The sequence below is a fragment of the Varanus komodoensis genome, unplaced genomic scaffold (genome assembly GCF_004798865.1).
Source record: "Varanus komodoensis strain SLA01 unplaced genomic scaffold, ASM479886v1 scaffold1, whole genome shotgun sequence".
Lineage (NCBI taxonomy): Eukaryota > Metazoa > Chordata > Lepidosauria > Squamata > Varanidae > Varanus > Varanus komodoensis.
Genome location: NW_025335268.1, coordinates 47,969,728 through 47,983,467, shown reverse-complemented (window position 1 = coordinate 47,983,467; position 13,740 = coordinate 47,969,728). Strand labels below are relative to the sequence as shown.

At 41.1% G+C, this 13,740-nt stretch overlaps 1 protein-coding gene across 2 annotated transcripts in view; it reads left to right on the top strand.

The window, feature by feature from the left end:
- Window positions 1-12,642, top strand: part of TMEM200A (transmembrane protein 200A) — a 67,616-nt gene extending 54,974 nt beyond the window's left edge. For both annotated transcript variants that reach the window (XM_044424715.1, XM_044424709.1), the window contains exon 2: window positions 8,944-12,642. In XM_044424715.1, the coding sequence (XP_044280650.1) occupies window positions 8,960-10,435 (1,476 nt within the window). In that variant the 5' untranslated portion in view covers window positions 8,944-8,959 and the 3' untranslated portion in view covers window positions 10,436-12,642. The remainder of the gene's footprint in view (window positions 1-8,943) is intronic.
- Window positions 12,643-13,740: the final 1,098 nt, after the last annotated feature.

Sequence of the window (13,740 nt, the reverse complement as noted above, 5' to 3'; positions counted from 1 at the left end):
GGATGTACTTTTAATTTTATTATTGTGAACTCAAAATGGAGCCAATGTTTGCTAAAGACTGTTATATAAATGTGCCAGATAAATTGCAACGTACTTTTTTCATAGGGCAGAATGGTTCTCTTCCCACCACTCAACCTCACCTTGAGGTTACGGAGAGTGTCACGCGCAGAAAAGCTGCTTTCAGCACCTGCTTGTAAGAGCACCAGGAGTCCTTTCGGGTTGACAGGAGTTGATTGTGGAAAGCCACTTGAGGAGAAGTGGTATCTCAAGGACCTTTAGGAGTGTTTAGAATTGTTATCTAACTGACTTAATCTTGTTGGTTAGCCTTTCCCTTATCTACTGGGCCAATTCATATCATACAAGTGCCTCAGGATCATGGGTAACGTGTCCAAAGCTGATTCCAGAATGAAGACTGGCCATTTCTCTACAGGATCCTAAAACTAGTCTGTTCATCTGAGCAGCTGTATCTGTAGTAGGAGCTGGTCCTTGTATTTTTAGTTAGTGTGTTGTTTGTGAGCCATGGCTGAGCATCATATAACATAATTTTCTTTGGTGGATCCAGCAGGGATGGGCAGGAGTTTTGACCACAACTCCCATCGTCCCTAGCTAGCATTGTCAATGGAAAGAGTTGTTGAGAACTGTAAATCAAAAAAGCCTTTGGCCAGCTGCTTCTCTGCGAACCTAGTAGTATGGACTGATTTTAGCTGTTTAATGGTAAAATGCGATATAATTGTGTGATGTTTTGTTTTTAATTTATATTGCATTTTGATGTATGCCAGAAAGCCTTGGCTATTGGGCAATACAGAAATTAAATGCATCACTATAGAATGACCCATCATTCTGGTGGGTCACAAATTGCCTCGCTAAAGTGATTTCATCAGGTAACACTGGAAATTGGAATCATCGGTTCCATGGTACATGGTCCTGAAGCTTATTGCATAATGCTTCAAGGAGAAAATGAGGGAGAGTGATGCCCACAGCAAACTGTGCTAAAAATCTTTTTGCACTTTGTGTTAGCTCATGAATACACTGGTCTTTTGAATGTTTGCTACCATAAGTGCACAAATTGCTAAAAGGAAAAAGATGAATGCTGCCTCTAGACAGTACAAGAGATGTGTATCACCTGTGGCCCTACAACTTTTCCTCTCCTTGCAAAATACAAAACGTGTGGCACAACATCTCTTGTGTGCTTCCTTCGCCTGCTGCACTCTCTGGTTGCTTCTTGTGAGTGTAAATCTTGGCTTGGTGTTACCGTGTATTTTGCACATTACCAGACCCTGGGGAGGGAAGTTGTACAGGCCTTATGTTTCCAGCGGCAGCTACAATATAACCCGTAGCATCCATTTTGGCACAGGGCTTGACATCAAAGCAGGAAGAAGCAGCCCTGCTGAAGTTCCAAGGCCAATCTCCATTTTGTTCCCTCCTTTGCACTGTTGTTGGGTATTTACTGCAGCCAAGTCTTGATAAACACATCTGTTGTGGTGCCAGATAAGCTGCCAATGGGCTGTAGTATATGTACTGGTAGGCTTATCTGAAATACCCTAACTGTAGCTATATTTTTAGTCCCACAGTAAGTATGCAACAAGTTTTGATGCTCTGCCAGTGTTGCGAGGCTGGCCAGCAGCAGCAGACTTGTTCCTGTGCTCCTGCTGCCATGGCAACGTGCCGCACCGCCACTCCTTCCGAGAGGGCTATAGCCTGCATGTGGCCGCTTCCCATCGCTAAGCACTTGCAGCGCTTGCTGCAGGCAGGATGAGTTATTCCTTACGAGTGCTTTGTTGCTTCTCAGAAAGCGGCCCATCACTGAACACACCAGTATATTCCTGCTCTGTACTCGCATGGTGTGTGTTTGTAATTGAGGGAGAAAGAGAGAAATTGTGGCATATTTTTTGCCTATAACCAGCAAGGAGACTTGTAAGTTTTATACAAGTTTTTACAACAAAGGAATGCTGTTTGTGTTGGCAACTTTAGAATCTAAAGTTCCTTCCTCTTCCCCTGTAAACTGTGTTGTTTTTAATTTTGGTCTTTTAGTACCTTCCACATGAATGACGGGACCATCACACTAGACCATTCAAAAAGAAACCGGACAGCCATCTGAGTGGGATGGGGTAACGTGGTGTCCTACGAGAGCAGAGGGTTGGACCCAATGGCCTTCATGGCCCCTTCCAACTCTACTATTCTATGTTTCTATGATCATTTTCCTTAAATCTACTATTGTCCTTAAATCAGTCCCCCTCCATCTCTGCTATAAGGTTGCATGACTAGAATTACTTTGATGTTTAAAAAGAACATCTTTGAATTTTAGCTACAGCAAAGAAGAAAACAGTTGCTTCCACACTACCCGGTTTGTCTGCATTTGAGTTAGTTGCTCATCCCATTCTTACATGCTCCTACCTGATCGTTAAGATTTACCTTCAGAGGCCCTTCCCTGGGACCCACCAGGCAAAGTAGCATGACTGGTGGGTGGTAGATGGAAGCCTTTGCATCCATGGGCAATGCCTTTCCTAGGGATATTGGCCTGGCATCTTCATTGTATACGTGAAGACCCTAGGCTAAGATGTTTTTCTTCCAATGACCATTCGATCTGTTGTTCCAGTTAGTAAATGTACGGCTGACTCCCTAATATTATTTTAAGGTTTTATTTATTTTGGATTGTTCTATTTATTATTTTGTTTGTTATTTTATTGTTCTTTTTGGTTTGGGCATCTGCCAGTTGAGTATCTAAATTTAGCAAGCAGATAAATAGAGCAGAATAGAACAGATTCCAGATGACTCGATGCCAACTTGTTGCATTCCAGTATTTTTTCATTATTTCAGCCTTGTTTATTACTTAAAAAATACGGAAAAGGCCATTGCAGTGCCAGCATGTCCAGTCCGGACTTCTGCGGTGCTTCTAAGACTTCCCCATCCAACCGGCCTTTAGTGGTTTCCTTTCTGTCCATTTTGTTGTAAAGGAACATCTGCTTCTTGGCTTCTTCCACTTTAACTAGTTTAATAGGACATTTCAATGATTTCCACACTCCTGAATTGGCCCTTGATTTGCAAGTTCCTGCTCCTTGCTGGGACAGCAGTTAAGTACAGGTTTCCTCTTTTGCAGCAATTTGACATTGCATTTTAAATAATAAAATAAGAAATAATTATTCTGGCTACAGAGAAAGCCAGTAATTAAAACCCCTTGTTGCCACCATATTTCAGGGAACAGAAACTGACTAATTACAGGCCTATTAAGGAATACTAGATCTATGTAAAGGAACAGGAAGAAACTACTCATGGGGTTTAAAATAAAGGGGCAAGGATGAAACCACTAGTTAAGGGGACAGTTCCAGGGAGATCCTGGACCTTTGCTGAGCAGCATTTATTTACTCATGCAGATGGATATTATAACAATTTAAAGTGGAATAAAGTGCTATATTAAGTGTGGTCTGGAAGCACCATTTTAATTCCATGGACAGCTGATTGTAAGAAAAACTGTGCCTCAGTAGCTCTGAAAGGACTGTATGAGAGCAACCAGTGTCCTTCCAGCCCAAGTACACAGGCACATACAGTTCTACTTTGGGTTCCACCATCTCTTCATCCTTGGACTTTCTTTTGACTTAACTGGCCAGGATAGGGAAGCAGGAAATGCACCAGTTACTCTTTTTCCCAGTTACTGTCCGCACCTGCTAATAGGTGTGCACAGATATTGGCTACTTACAAACATAGGAAGGGCCATGCTGGATCAGGCCCAGAGTCCATCTAGTCCTACATTCTATTCACACAGTGCTCAACCAGCTGTCCCTGAAAAGAGTGTACCTCTAGCCCATCTCCTCTTCCTTGCATTTTTTTCCTAAATAAAGGAATCCCAGCTGTTGAAACCTTTTCTCATGGGGAGTTGCTCTTGCCCTTGATTTTAGTTGCCCTGTTCTGAAATTTTCTAACTGTACAATGTACTTTTTAAGGTACAGTGATCAAAACTATGGACAGTATTATAAGTGTGGTTGCACCATATATTTATGTAAGTGGACTATGATCCTGGAAGTGTTATTGTCAGGTCCTTCCCTAATTATGCATTACATGTAATTTACCTTTTCTCACAGCAGCCACATGCTAGGTTTGCATTTTCATCAAGCTGTCTACCACAACCCCAAAATCTTGGGATTTTTTTTGCCCCAAAGTGTCTTTCTTGCTGATGAAGAACCACATTTGCCATTTGTACTCGCAGTCTGGAGAGTTCTCTTTGGAGCTTCTCAGAATCCTTTTAATTTTAACCATCCTACATGGTTCTGCATCATTAGCAAACTTGGCCGCTTCTCTGCTCATTCCTAATTCCATAACATATATAAACATGTTGAACTTCATCTTACTTCAGCTTAGGTTATTAAAAGGCCCTCTTGCTCCAAAATCAAGAAATCTTAGTCAACTATGAGTCACTACAGATATGCACTCTCTTTGTCTACCTTTGAAGAGAAAAAGAGATCAGTGCCCTTATTTTCATTTTATCTCAGGAAACCAAGTGAAGTTCACTATTAGCTGGGTGTTTTTACGATGTTCAGAGGCAATGATGTAATGTTTCTACTGTAAAACAGAAAATATCCTACATATTGCTCCCTATTATCTGACCTCCTTTTCGTTTCTACATACCATGCTATAACCATAATTAAAACTATACAGGGGAGCACATTTATGTACAGCAAAAAGCATCCTACTATGAGATAAGTGTTGCATTATGTTCCGGCAGCAGGTACTGGATAACATCAACCAGTATAAAAGTAGCAGAGAAGGAGTTGGATAAATCTTGAAGGAGTTGGTTCATTTGACCAGTTTAGGGACATGTCTGCTGGCACAATCACAGGAGCTATATCCTAGCAGTGGGTTGGGCCAAAGGCAAATGGGCAAGTCCAAAATACAAATAATACCAGCATCTTCTAGCTGAAACTTCTTACTGCGCATAACTAAACCTTAGGAGAAGCATTTCAACCTTCTGAAATGAAAAGACTACAAAAGCCACAAAACTGCCAAAGTATTGGAAGGAAGAGCTGGGGCCAGGGAAAGTGAGGTGGCCATCTGGGGAGCCAAAAAGGCTGAAATGAAGTCTATGCAGGGCTGGATTGGGCTCTCAGGCCAGAGGCTTTGCACTGCTGGTATAAATGAGTGGGACTGGAGCAGCAACTTCAGTGAGGCCATACATGGAAACTTAGTATTTTCAGTCTTAAGTTGTAGTAGGCCTTGTGCACAGATAAATTCCACTGATTTCAGTGGGATTTCCGAATCAGCACTATTGCCCAATTGGCTCGTTCAGGACATCGGTCCCTCCATCCCTATGATCTTTATGTCCATGAATGTTATAGGCTGAATCCAGACTTTGCCTCCTGTGAATGGAAGGGATCCCTCAGACCATGAAGGTTTCTGATCCATGGCAGGTCTCAGATTCTGCTGGCAGAAGGAGCTAGGAGGCTCTGTTGGATTTCCTGTCCTTCTGTAGTCCTCTATGTTCGTCACAAGATCTGCTTCAGGTGGTTGTAGACCTTCAGGGAAGGTGGAACAATGACCTTTAGGAAGAGATGCCAATTGGCAAAAACCACTTCACCTTCAATTGGAAGAAACATTTCAAGCAGAACTGCATTCAGGATGCTAAGACCGTTAGAAACACGCTCTGTATCTGGTCCAATCAGGCATTGTGAGAATCATACCAATGATGGGTGGGGTTTTAATACATCCTATAGAAAAATAGCACTGGCTTATTATATACCAGTGTAAATGATCTGAGACCACTGGCAGTTTCCCCACTGTATGTGTGCTATACTTTAGAAATATGGAGTGAGTTCAAAAACTGTTTTTATTTTGATTACTTGCAAGAAAAATGAATGATTGGGGGGGGGATGGGAGATTCAAATGTTGTCTCCATATGTTAACATTGAACTAATTCCTTACATTAATTGAAGGCTTATTTCTGCAGACAAATATTTGTAGTGATTGAAGAGGGCATTAAAAACAACATTTACTTTTGCCACTGTCAAGTTCTTCCTTGTTACACCATTATAACCATGCAAATGAAAGTAACATTTAAGCTGAAACCAAATTCAACTACTGTCCTAATTTTGTTCCTTAAGAACTGCTTATTTTAATGATGCTTTTGTATAGTATTTTAAGAGTGCTACACATATAATTATGCTTTACAATAAGTGTAAAAACAAAACATTATTGCTACATCTGTTGTGCCTGGAAGGACTGGTGATCTTTTTTTACCATTGCTGTACAGAGAAAACATGTCTCATATGTGTGACTTTCATGTGTTTTAACCCATAACTCACTCTTGTTTTATCATTCAGCTGTAATTCATGAATTATCCCAAAATACCTATGTGAATATGTACAGTATCTAATCAACCCAGACACAAGCATCTTTCTGAAATCTTTGTAAACAAACAAACAAAAAATAGCAAGCCAGAACCACTTTCTATTCCTTGCTTTTGTCCCATGGTGTTAAATATCCACGCCCCTTTCAATTTTGTATCAAATTGACATTTAATGTAATGAGGTACAAGGCACCCTATTTTCCCTTTTTGAAATGAGTGGGAATGTGGAATGACCAGACTATTCTATTCCAACCCCTTATCAAAATGAGACTGAAGAAACCTTAGAATTTTGTCTGTATCACAAATTCAGTTTTTATTTATTAAATTTGTATGCCGTCCAATTACTTGTGTCTCTGGACAGCTTACAACATAAATAAATTGATAATACACTCTGGCTGCATATTAATAAAATACAACAATATAATTCAGTACTAAAGCATATTAAAATATTGATAAATAAAAAGGTTTCTCATGTGGTTGTGCTGTTTCAAGAACATTGGTAAGGAGCAGTGGGGGTTGTAAGAAATTTGGTATATTCTTGAAGGGGGCAGGTGGGATGCCTATTATAAAGCACTGCATGAGTCTACTGGACCCCAGGAATAAACTTTGCCCTAGGGGATGGATTCTGATCCATTCTCACAACACTGATTTCTTTTTTCTAATATCCTTTTCTAATACCTTCTCCTATTAGTCTATTAGGGCATTGGACTCCTTCAATTATTTACTATGAGCCCCAGGGATTTTTGTTTGTTTCTGTTTTGCTTTCTCTTCTGTTAACCATGCAAGTTCCAATGTAATCCAAAGGTTTTAGCATTGGACTGCATTTTCATAATGTGCTAAAACTGAGCTCTAATTCCCTCACCTCCCCAAGGCCCTGAAAATGGAGTCATTCTGAAATGCAGTTGTATCTTAAATTAAAACCAAGACTTTAGATGGGCACAGTGGACCCACTGACATTTAAAAATAGTGAAGGGGAATTAAATGCATATTTTCTCTCAAAATATTTATTTCAGTACATATTTTGATCCATTTAAACCACTGAGAACTTTTTATGAAAAGAAGAAAAGCTAAAATCATTTAACTAGCTAAATGTCAATAGACATTGATCTGAGAAAAACACATCAGGTCATTTCACAGAAGAATTTGCAAGGATCAAATTCCTCAATCAACCCTTAGTCATTACCACCTGGAAAAAAAGGGCTAGAAGCTTCTTCAGGTCGGTTTTTCACAGAAGAAATCTGGGCATGCAACTTCACTGCAATCTATAGACAGTGGGGGACAGTGTGCCTCTTCCCACATTCTCAGTTGCCTTTAAGTCTTCTTCTTGCATTACTCATGTGACGTGAATTCACATGTGAACGGGAGCAGCCGGTGCTATGTCTGCTCATCTGAGGACATTTGCTCCTCTGCATGCCTGGTTGTGCACAACCAAAGTACGAGTGCAAAATTAGATCTCGATTCCATTTAAAATCTGCCCTTCAGATTTTAAATCTAGAGACAGCAAGTTCTAGCAAAAAAATCTTTCTGTGTGCAAAAAAGACCGTATGTTTATTGCCCTCTCAACTCCATAATTTCTGAAAGATATAAACAGAATAATGACGAACTGATAGAAATGAAACACACTCACTTGCATCATAAATCAGTTTTTCAATCACAACAAAGTTCTAGGCAGTTTTTGAATATGCCACAGGAGATTATGAGGAAAGGCACTTCACAGAAGTGTTTTAATTACTCCCCCTTTTAAATACACAGATACATACATAATTGAATATTTGCCAGGGTTGAAAGCAATATTATCTTTTAGCAAAGATAAGAGATGCTGACCCATCCCCGCAACCTGTCGGAAGCACAGTGACTGGGTTCAAAGAGCCTCTCAAGCAACAGAACAGAAGTTATACAACAGAAGTTATAATGGAGAATGATTACTGCACTTTAAAAGTGTTGGATCTGCTCCAGCAAAGGCTATCTTTTCACAGAAATGTACATTCTAGAATGGCAGTGAGCTGGGTGGGAAAGACGACCCACATCTAGCTCTTGTTCATCGTGAACAGATGGCATTGTTGGCTCTGACAGCATCAATCCTATGTTTGGGAATGCAGTGACTAAAACTAGAAGTCCCTTCCCCCCACCCCTCACATGTTGACAGTACGGACCATCTGTTAGACACAGGAGATCCTTGCACAAAGGGGCATGTGCTAAGTGCCCTTTGACATACGAGAATCCCAGCATCAAGGTGTTTATGGTTACTGTAGCCTGTGATTTAACCAGATCCAGTTGTATCAGCGTGTGCAAAATCATTTTCAGTTTTTGATTTGTCTAGTCCAGATATCTTAATCCTGAACAGATATTTTTGTGCATGGATGTCCCAATTGTCTCTTTTGTATAGAAAATCTGTTTACTGACAAACAACAGGGATGATGTTTTGTGATGGCATATGATTTAAACAGATGATAGACTGCTTCTTTTGTAGTACTAAGGGTCTTGAGGACCCTGGTGAGCTAAGAGGCAGGTTGTCCTGTAAATGCAGAAATTAAAAAGTAATGCTTAATTAAAGCCTCTTACTAAGTGATAATTGTAACTTTGTCCCTTCTTTTTCTTTCCAAATCTAGATTGAAATACACAATTATGATAGCAACTGGGGGAGTCATAACAGGACTGGCCGCCTTAAAAAGGCAAGACTCTGCCAGATCCCAGCATCATCTCAATCTCACGACATCACCAGCTGCTGAAGAAAAAAAACCAGTCAAGCGCCGCCCAAGGGCAGATGTAGTTGTGGTTCGGGGGAAAATCCGACTTTATTCCCCGTCAGGATTCTTCCTTGTTCTGGGCGTGCTCATTTCATTCCTAGGAATTGCTATGGCCATCCTTGGATACTGGCCCCAAAAGGCCCCTTTTCTTGAGCCTGAAGGCAGCTTGGAACTAAATGATACCCATGTCATAGGAAAAGATGACGGGATTATAATTCGCTTCTTCGAACAGCATCTACATTCTGATAAAATGAAAATGCTGGGTCCTTTCACTATGGGGATTGGAATCTTTATTTTTATTTGTGCAAATGCCATGCTCCATGAGAATCGTGACAAGGAAACCAAGATCATACACATGAGAGACATCTATTCCACGGTCATTGACATACATACTCTGAGGATCAGTGAACAGAAGCAGCTGAATGGTGCCTACACAGGCCTGGCGGCAGAGAACGAAGTCAAGCACAATGTTAGCTCTTGTGCCTCACACCTGGCTGCAAATACAATCGCACCTTTCTCGGGCTTTGCAAGCAACTTTCGAGTGGACAGCAGTGCTGAGGAGGATGAAGCTACTGTGAGTGACAGCAAAAATGCCACTAGCCTTCTACCACCTTTGCTGACTGAGCGCTCTGGTTCAATATTTGGCCTTTACCCCCATTCTGGAAAGACAAAGGATGATAGGAGTGGAAGCTCTCTCAGATGTGAAACAAAGTCGATTGTGTCATCATCCATTAATGCTTTTACATTGCCTGTAATTAAACTAAACAACTGTGTTATTGATGAACCCAGCATAGACAATATCACTGAGGATTCTGCAAGTACTAGAGACAGGCCTAGAAATCTGTCGATGGACTCTTTAGCTGTACCGTTCACTGATACTAATGAAAGCTACAAACCTGCCAGTGCATTGATACCGAGAAGCAATTTATATGGAGACTCTTCATCCAGTCAGTTCCAATCTTCTATGACTCTTGGACCCAGCACCAGAAAGCTTCTCTCACCTGGTGCAGCCAGAAAACAGTTTGGGTCCAACACTTCGTTGCATCTTTTGTCTGCCCATTCAAAATCTCTAGACTTAGATCGGGGCCCATCTACTCTCACTGTCCAAGCTGAACAAAGGAAACATCCAAGTTGGCCAAGACTAGACCGGAGCAACAGTAAAGGTTACATGAAACTAGAAAACAAAGAAGATCCCATGGACAGGCTCCTTGTGCCATCAGCCACAATCAGGAAGGACTTTACTAATAAAGAAAAGCTCCTTATGATTTCCAGATCTCATAATAATCTGAGTTTTGAACACGATGAGTTTCTGAGTAATAATCTAAAGCGGGGAACATCTGAGACAAGGTTTTGACAGTGAGGTGACCTACAATTCATGCATTTGCCAGTATTTTATTTTGAAACATTTTGACACATTTTTGTTTGGTTTTTGTTGCCAGTGCGGACCTGGTTTCACCAAATATTTCTATTGGATTGAGATGGCCTTGTGTGACCAAAGGCTATTTTTCATCTTTGCAATGCCAATTGTTTAATGTCAAGCAGCTTGTTCATCAAGATACTGGCATATTGCCGATTGGATAGTGTTTGTGCCAGGTGGTAATTGGGTGGTAGATTGAAAATTGATGTCTTCTTAATTTACAACTGCAATACTGTACATTACCCTGACTCAGCATATTGAGTGCCTCAGATCCTATTTCCTCCCGGTCATCGCTCTTTTGTTTCCATATAAGCATGCTCTCTTTCATTGTTACGAGTCAACACCAAGAGCTGACTGAATGAATGTCAAAGTTTAGATGCATCAATAATGGCAACATTTTAACAATGGTGCTTTTTAGGAATGGATCCAAGGTTTGGGCCAAATTACGGTTAGGGTTAGGATCCAGAGAGCTACTCAAGGTGCATGCAGTAGAAATTTAGGCTCTTTTCCCTTTTAACAGGCAGATACCTTAACGAAAGCACTGTGTTCCAAGCTGTCGTCAGTTTGCAGAGAGATTTGTCTTGTGGTCAGAGGGCTACTCTTTGAGCAGCCCGAGTCCAAATCTAGCTTGGAACCAGTTGCGTAGTTCTTTGCATTCAGGCCGTAAATTAGAGAAAGGGCATAACCCAGAAGATAATTGCTGCTGCTGCAGAGGAGTTGAAATGAATAATGAAGGTCCCTTTCATTTCAGCAGGGCTTGGTTAAAGGAAATTCCTAGTTGATTGTACTCATTTTCTTTTTATATATGATAATAAGCTAAAAATAAATTGGTTAATATTTAGTAAAGCTGTTACCTTATTGGGTAGGATTTGGGAGGCAGTGAGCATCTGTCTAGAGAAACTCATTTTTGAGAACTTGTCAGATCAAGCTAATACAAGTGTCATGTCTGAAATTAATAACACCGTAACAGGGTGATAGAATAAGCTAGAAACCCTAGGACTGAATTTCCCAGATTAGGGTCCCCTGAAGATGGACTGTCTTTTCCATCATCTCTGACTGTTCGTCATGCTGGGGTGGGGGGTGACGGGAATGATCCTGCAACAACTGTGGAGACACATGCTTGTGATCCACTGGTCTTCGGAAAATAAGACGGTTGGCTGATGATTAAAGCACAGTGCTAACCAACGAAAAATGACCTTACTGAAATTATGTTTATTTATAATTCACTAAGGGTTGATAAAGAAGTAAGAAATAAAATGGAATGTGATTTATACAATTCTACCTGGCAAGAGTGTGATGACATTGAAGTCAAATGGGACATTCAACAGTGCGATAATATACATGTCTTCTCTGAAGTAAGTCCCATTGAGTTCAATGGTGATTACTCCCAGGCAAGTGTGTATCGGACTGCAGCCTAAATAATTGATGTGTGGAGAATGTATTCTGCTGTACAACATAATGTTGTCTGGTTGTAATGTGAACTGAAATACAAACACTGCAATTTATCAATCATGCCAAACTTAAATATGAAACTCCTGTTGACCACATTTCCAGTAAGCGTAACATCACTTAATTGCAGTGATGCACAACATTGTGCACTGCCGCAAAGATGGTTCCCACTAGCTGAAAGTTACTTTTAAAGCAGCTAGTCCTGTGAATGGGTTTAACCAGCACACGCCCTGATGTTGCAGCAGGGGAAACAGATGTGGTCTTGCTGACTAGTCACATCGTAGTCCAGTTCGCCCTTGTGGTTGGCCAATAGGATCACAGTGTTAATTGGTCTTTTCAGCAGATGTTTCGTACTTTCACTTAACCTCAATAACTCAGGAATTATTTTAATAGCTTCTCCCAAAACAATCAGTAATGTCAAAATGTTGTACTTCAGTCGACTGTGATAGACAAAAGATAGATTTTTTTATCTACTATTGTCCAGCTCCATATTCTAACAATGCAACGTTTCAGTGACAAAAAGCATTATACTTGCCCAGTGACTTGAGGCATAGTGTTAACTTGTTAGGATTTCAAGCCTATATATTGTAACAGAGTTGGCTAAATATTTTGCTATGAAGCTTTTAATAACTTTCTGGTCAGTGTTCTTAATACGTTTGCTATTTTTTTAAATAAAAAACTAATGTATAACTGTGTTGGTGTGGTAAAGCTGCATTTTTGGATTTTAATAATTCTGATAATATAAAGATTTTTGTGGGCATATGCTTTTTTAATGGTTCTTCTTAACCTTAATGGTTCTTCTTAATTAAATTGCAACATTTATTCCCAAAGTTAATTAAAGAATTAAGGTTAGGGTTAGGCAGTTGTCAGGATGTGGGCCTCTTGGTGGCCAGAACCAGAACAACCACCACCTTATGTGCAGGATCAATCCCAAGTCCTTCTGGAGGTTTCAGCGTCTCGATGGCACCAGCTGGGAGCTCTGGGGAAAACGCTATGTAAGAGCAAGCTCTTGCCTCCAGACCTGGCCTCTGCAGTGCAGGTTTTCCTGTGGCTCTTGGCCATGCCTCCTGCCTTGTCATGCTGCCTCAGCAGCACAGGGCCTCCACTTGACTGGATCATTCCTGCTCCTGGTTCCTGCCTATCTGTGTTGCCTTGCTGCTGTGCCCACCTCTTGCCTGACCTACATCCTCCCTTGCTCATGCATCCTGCCCCACCATGTTGCCTCAGTAACTCAGGGCTTCCTGCAAGCTGTGCTTCAGCTCCTGTATCTTCTTGACCCTTGCTGCATCTGGTTCCTGTTGTCTCATGGATCTTGCTCTGCTGTGAATCGTGCTGTTTATCTTGCTGTGCTGTGTGCCCCATCCTGTTCTCTTGTCCAAGGCACCTGCACCTCTGTTTGTCCTCCTGCTTCTCAATATGTGGCTTGCTCTTGACCACATCCTTGTTCTGCCCCCATGCATTCTTCTGGTTCCTGACCTCAGCCTGTACCATGACCATGACTTGGTCTTGCCATTAAATCCTTGCCATTAAACTTTGAGCTCTGTCTTTCCTGAAGTTCTGTTGCCCCACTCCTGCTGTCTCCATTTTCTTGTCTCTGGCAGCCCATCTCCCAGCCACAGACCCTGAAAGCAGCCCTTCATTACCATTCTCCCTCCCCACACTCCATCTCTCTGTAGCATAATGTTCTAATATGAAAGGATGGAAGTGTTTTGCTCCTTGCCCATATCAATGGCAGCTGCTGGTAGGAGATGGAAAAATGGCTAAGTCCAACCAAATCCTACAGAAGGGGAGGG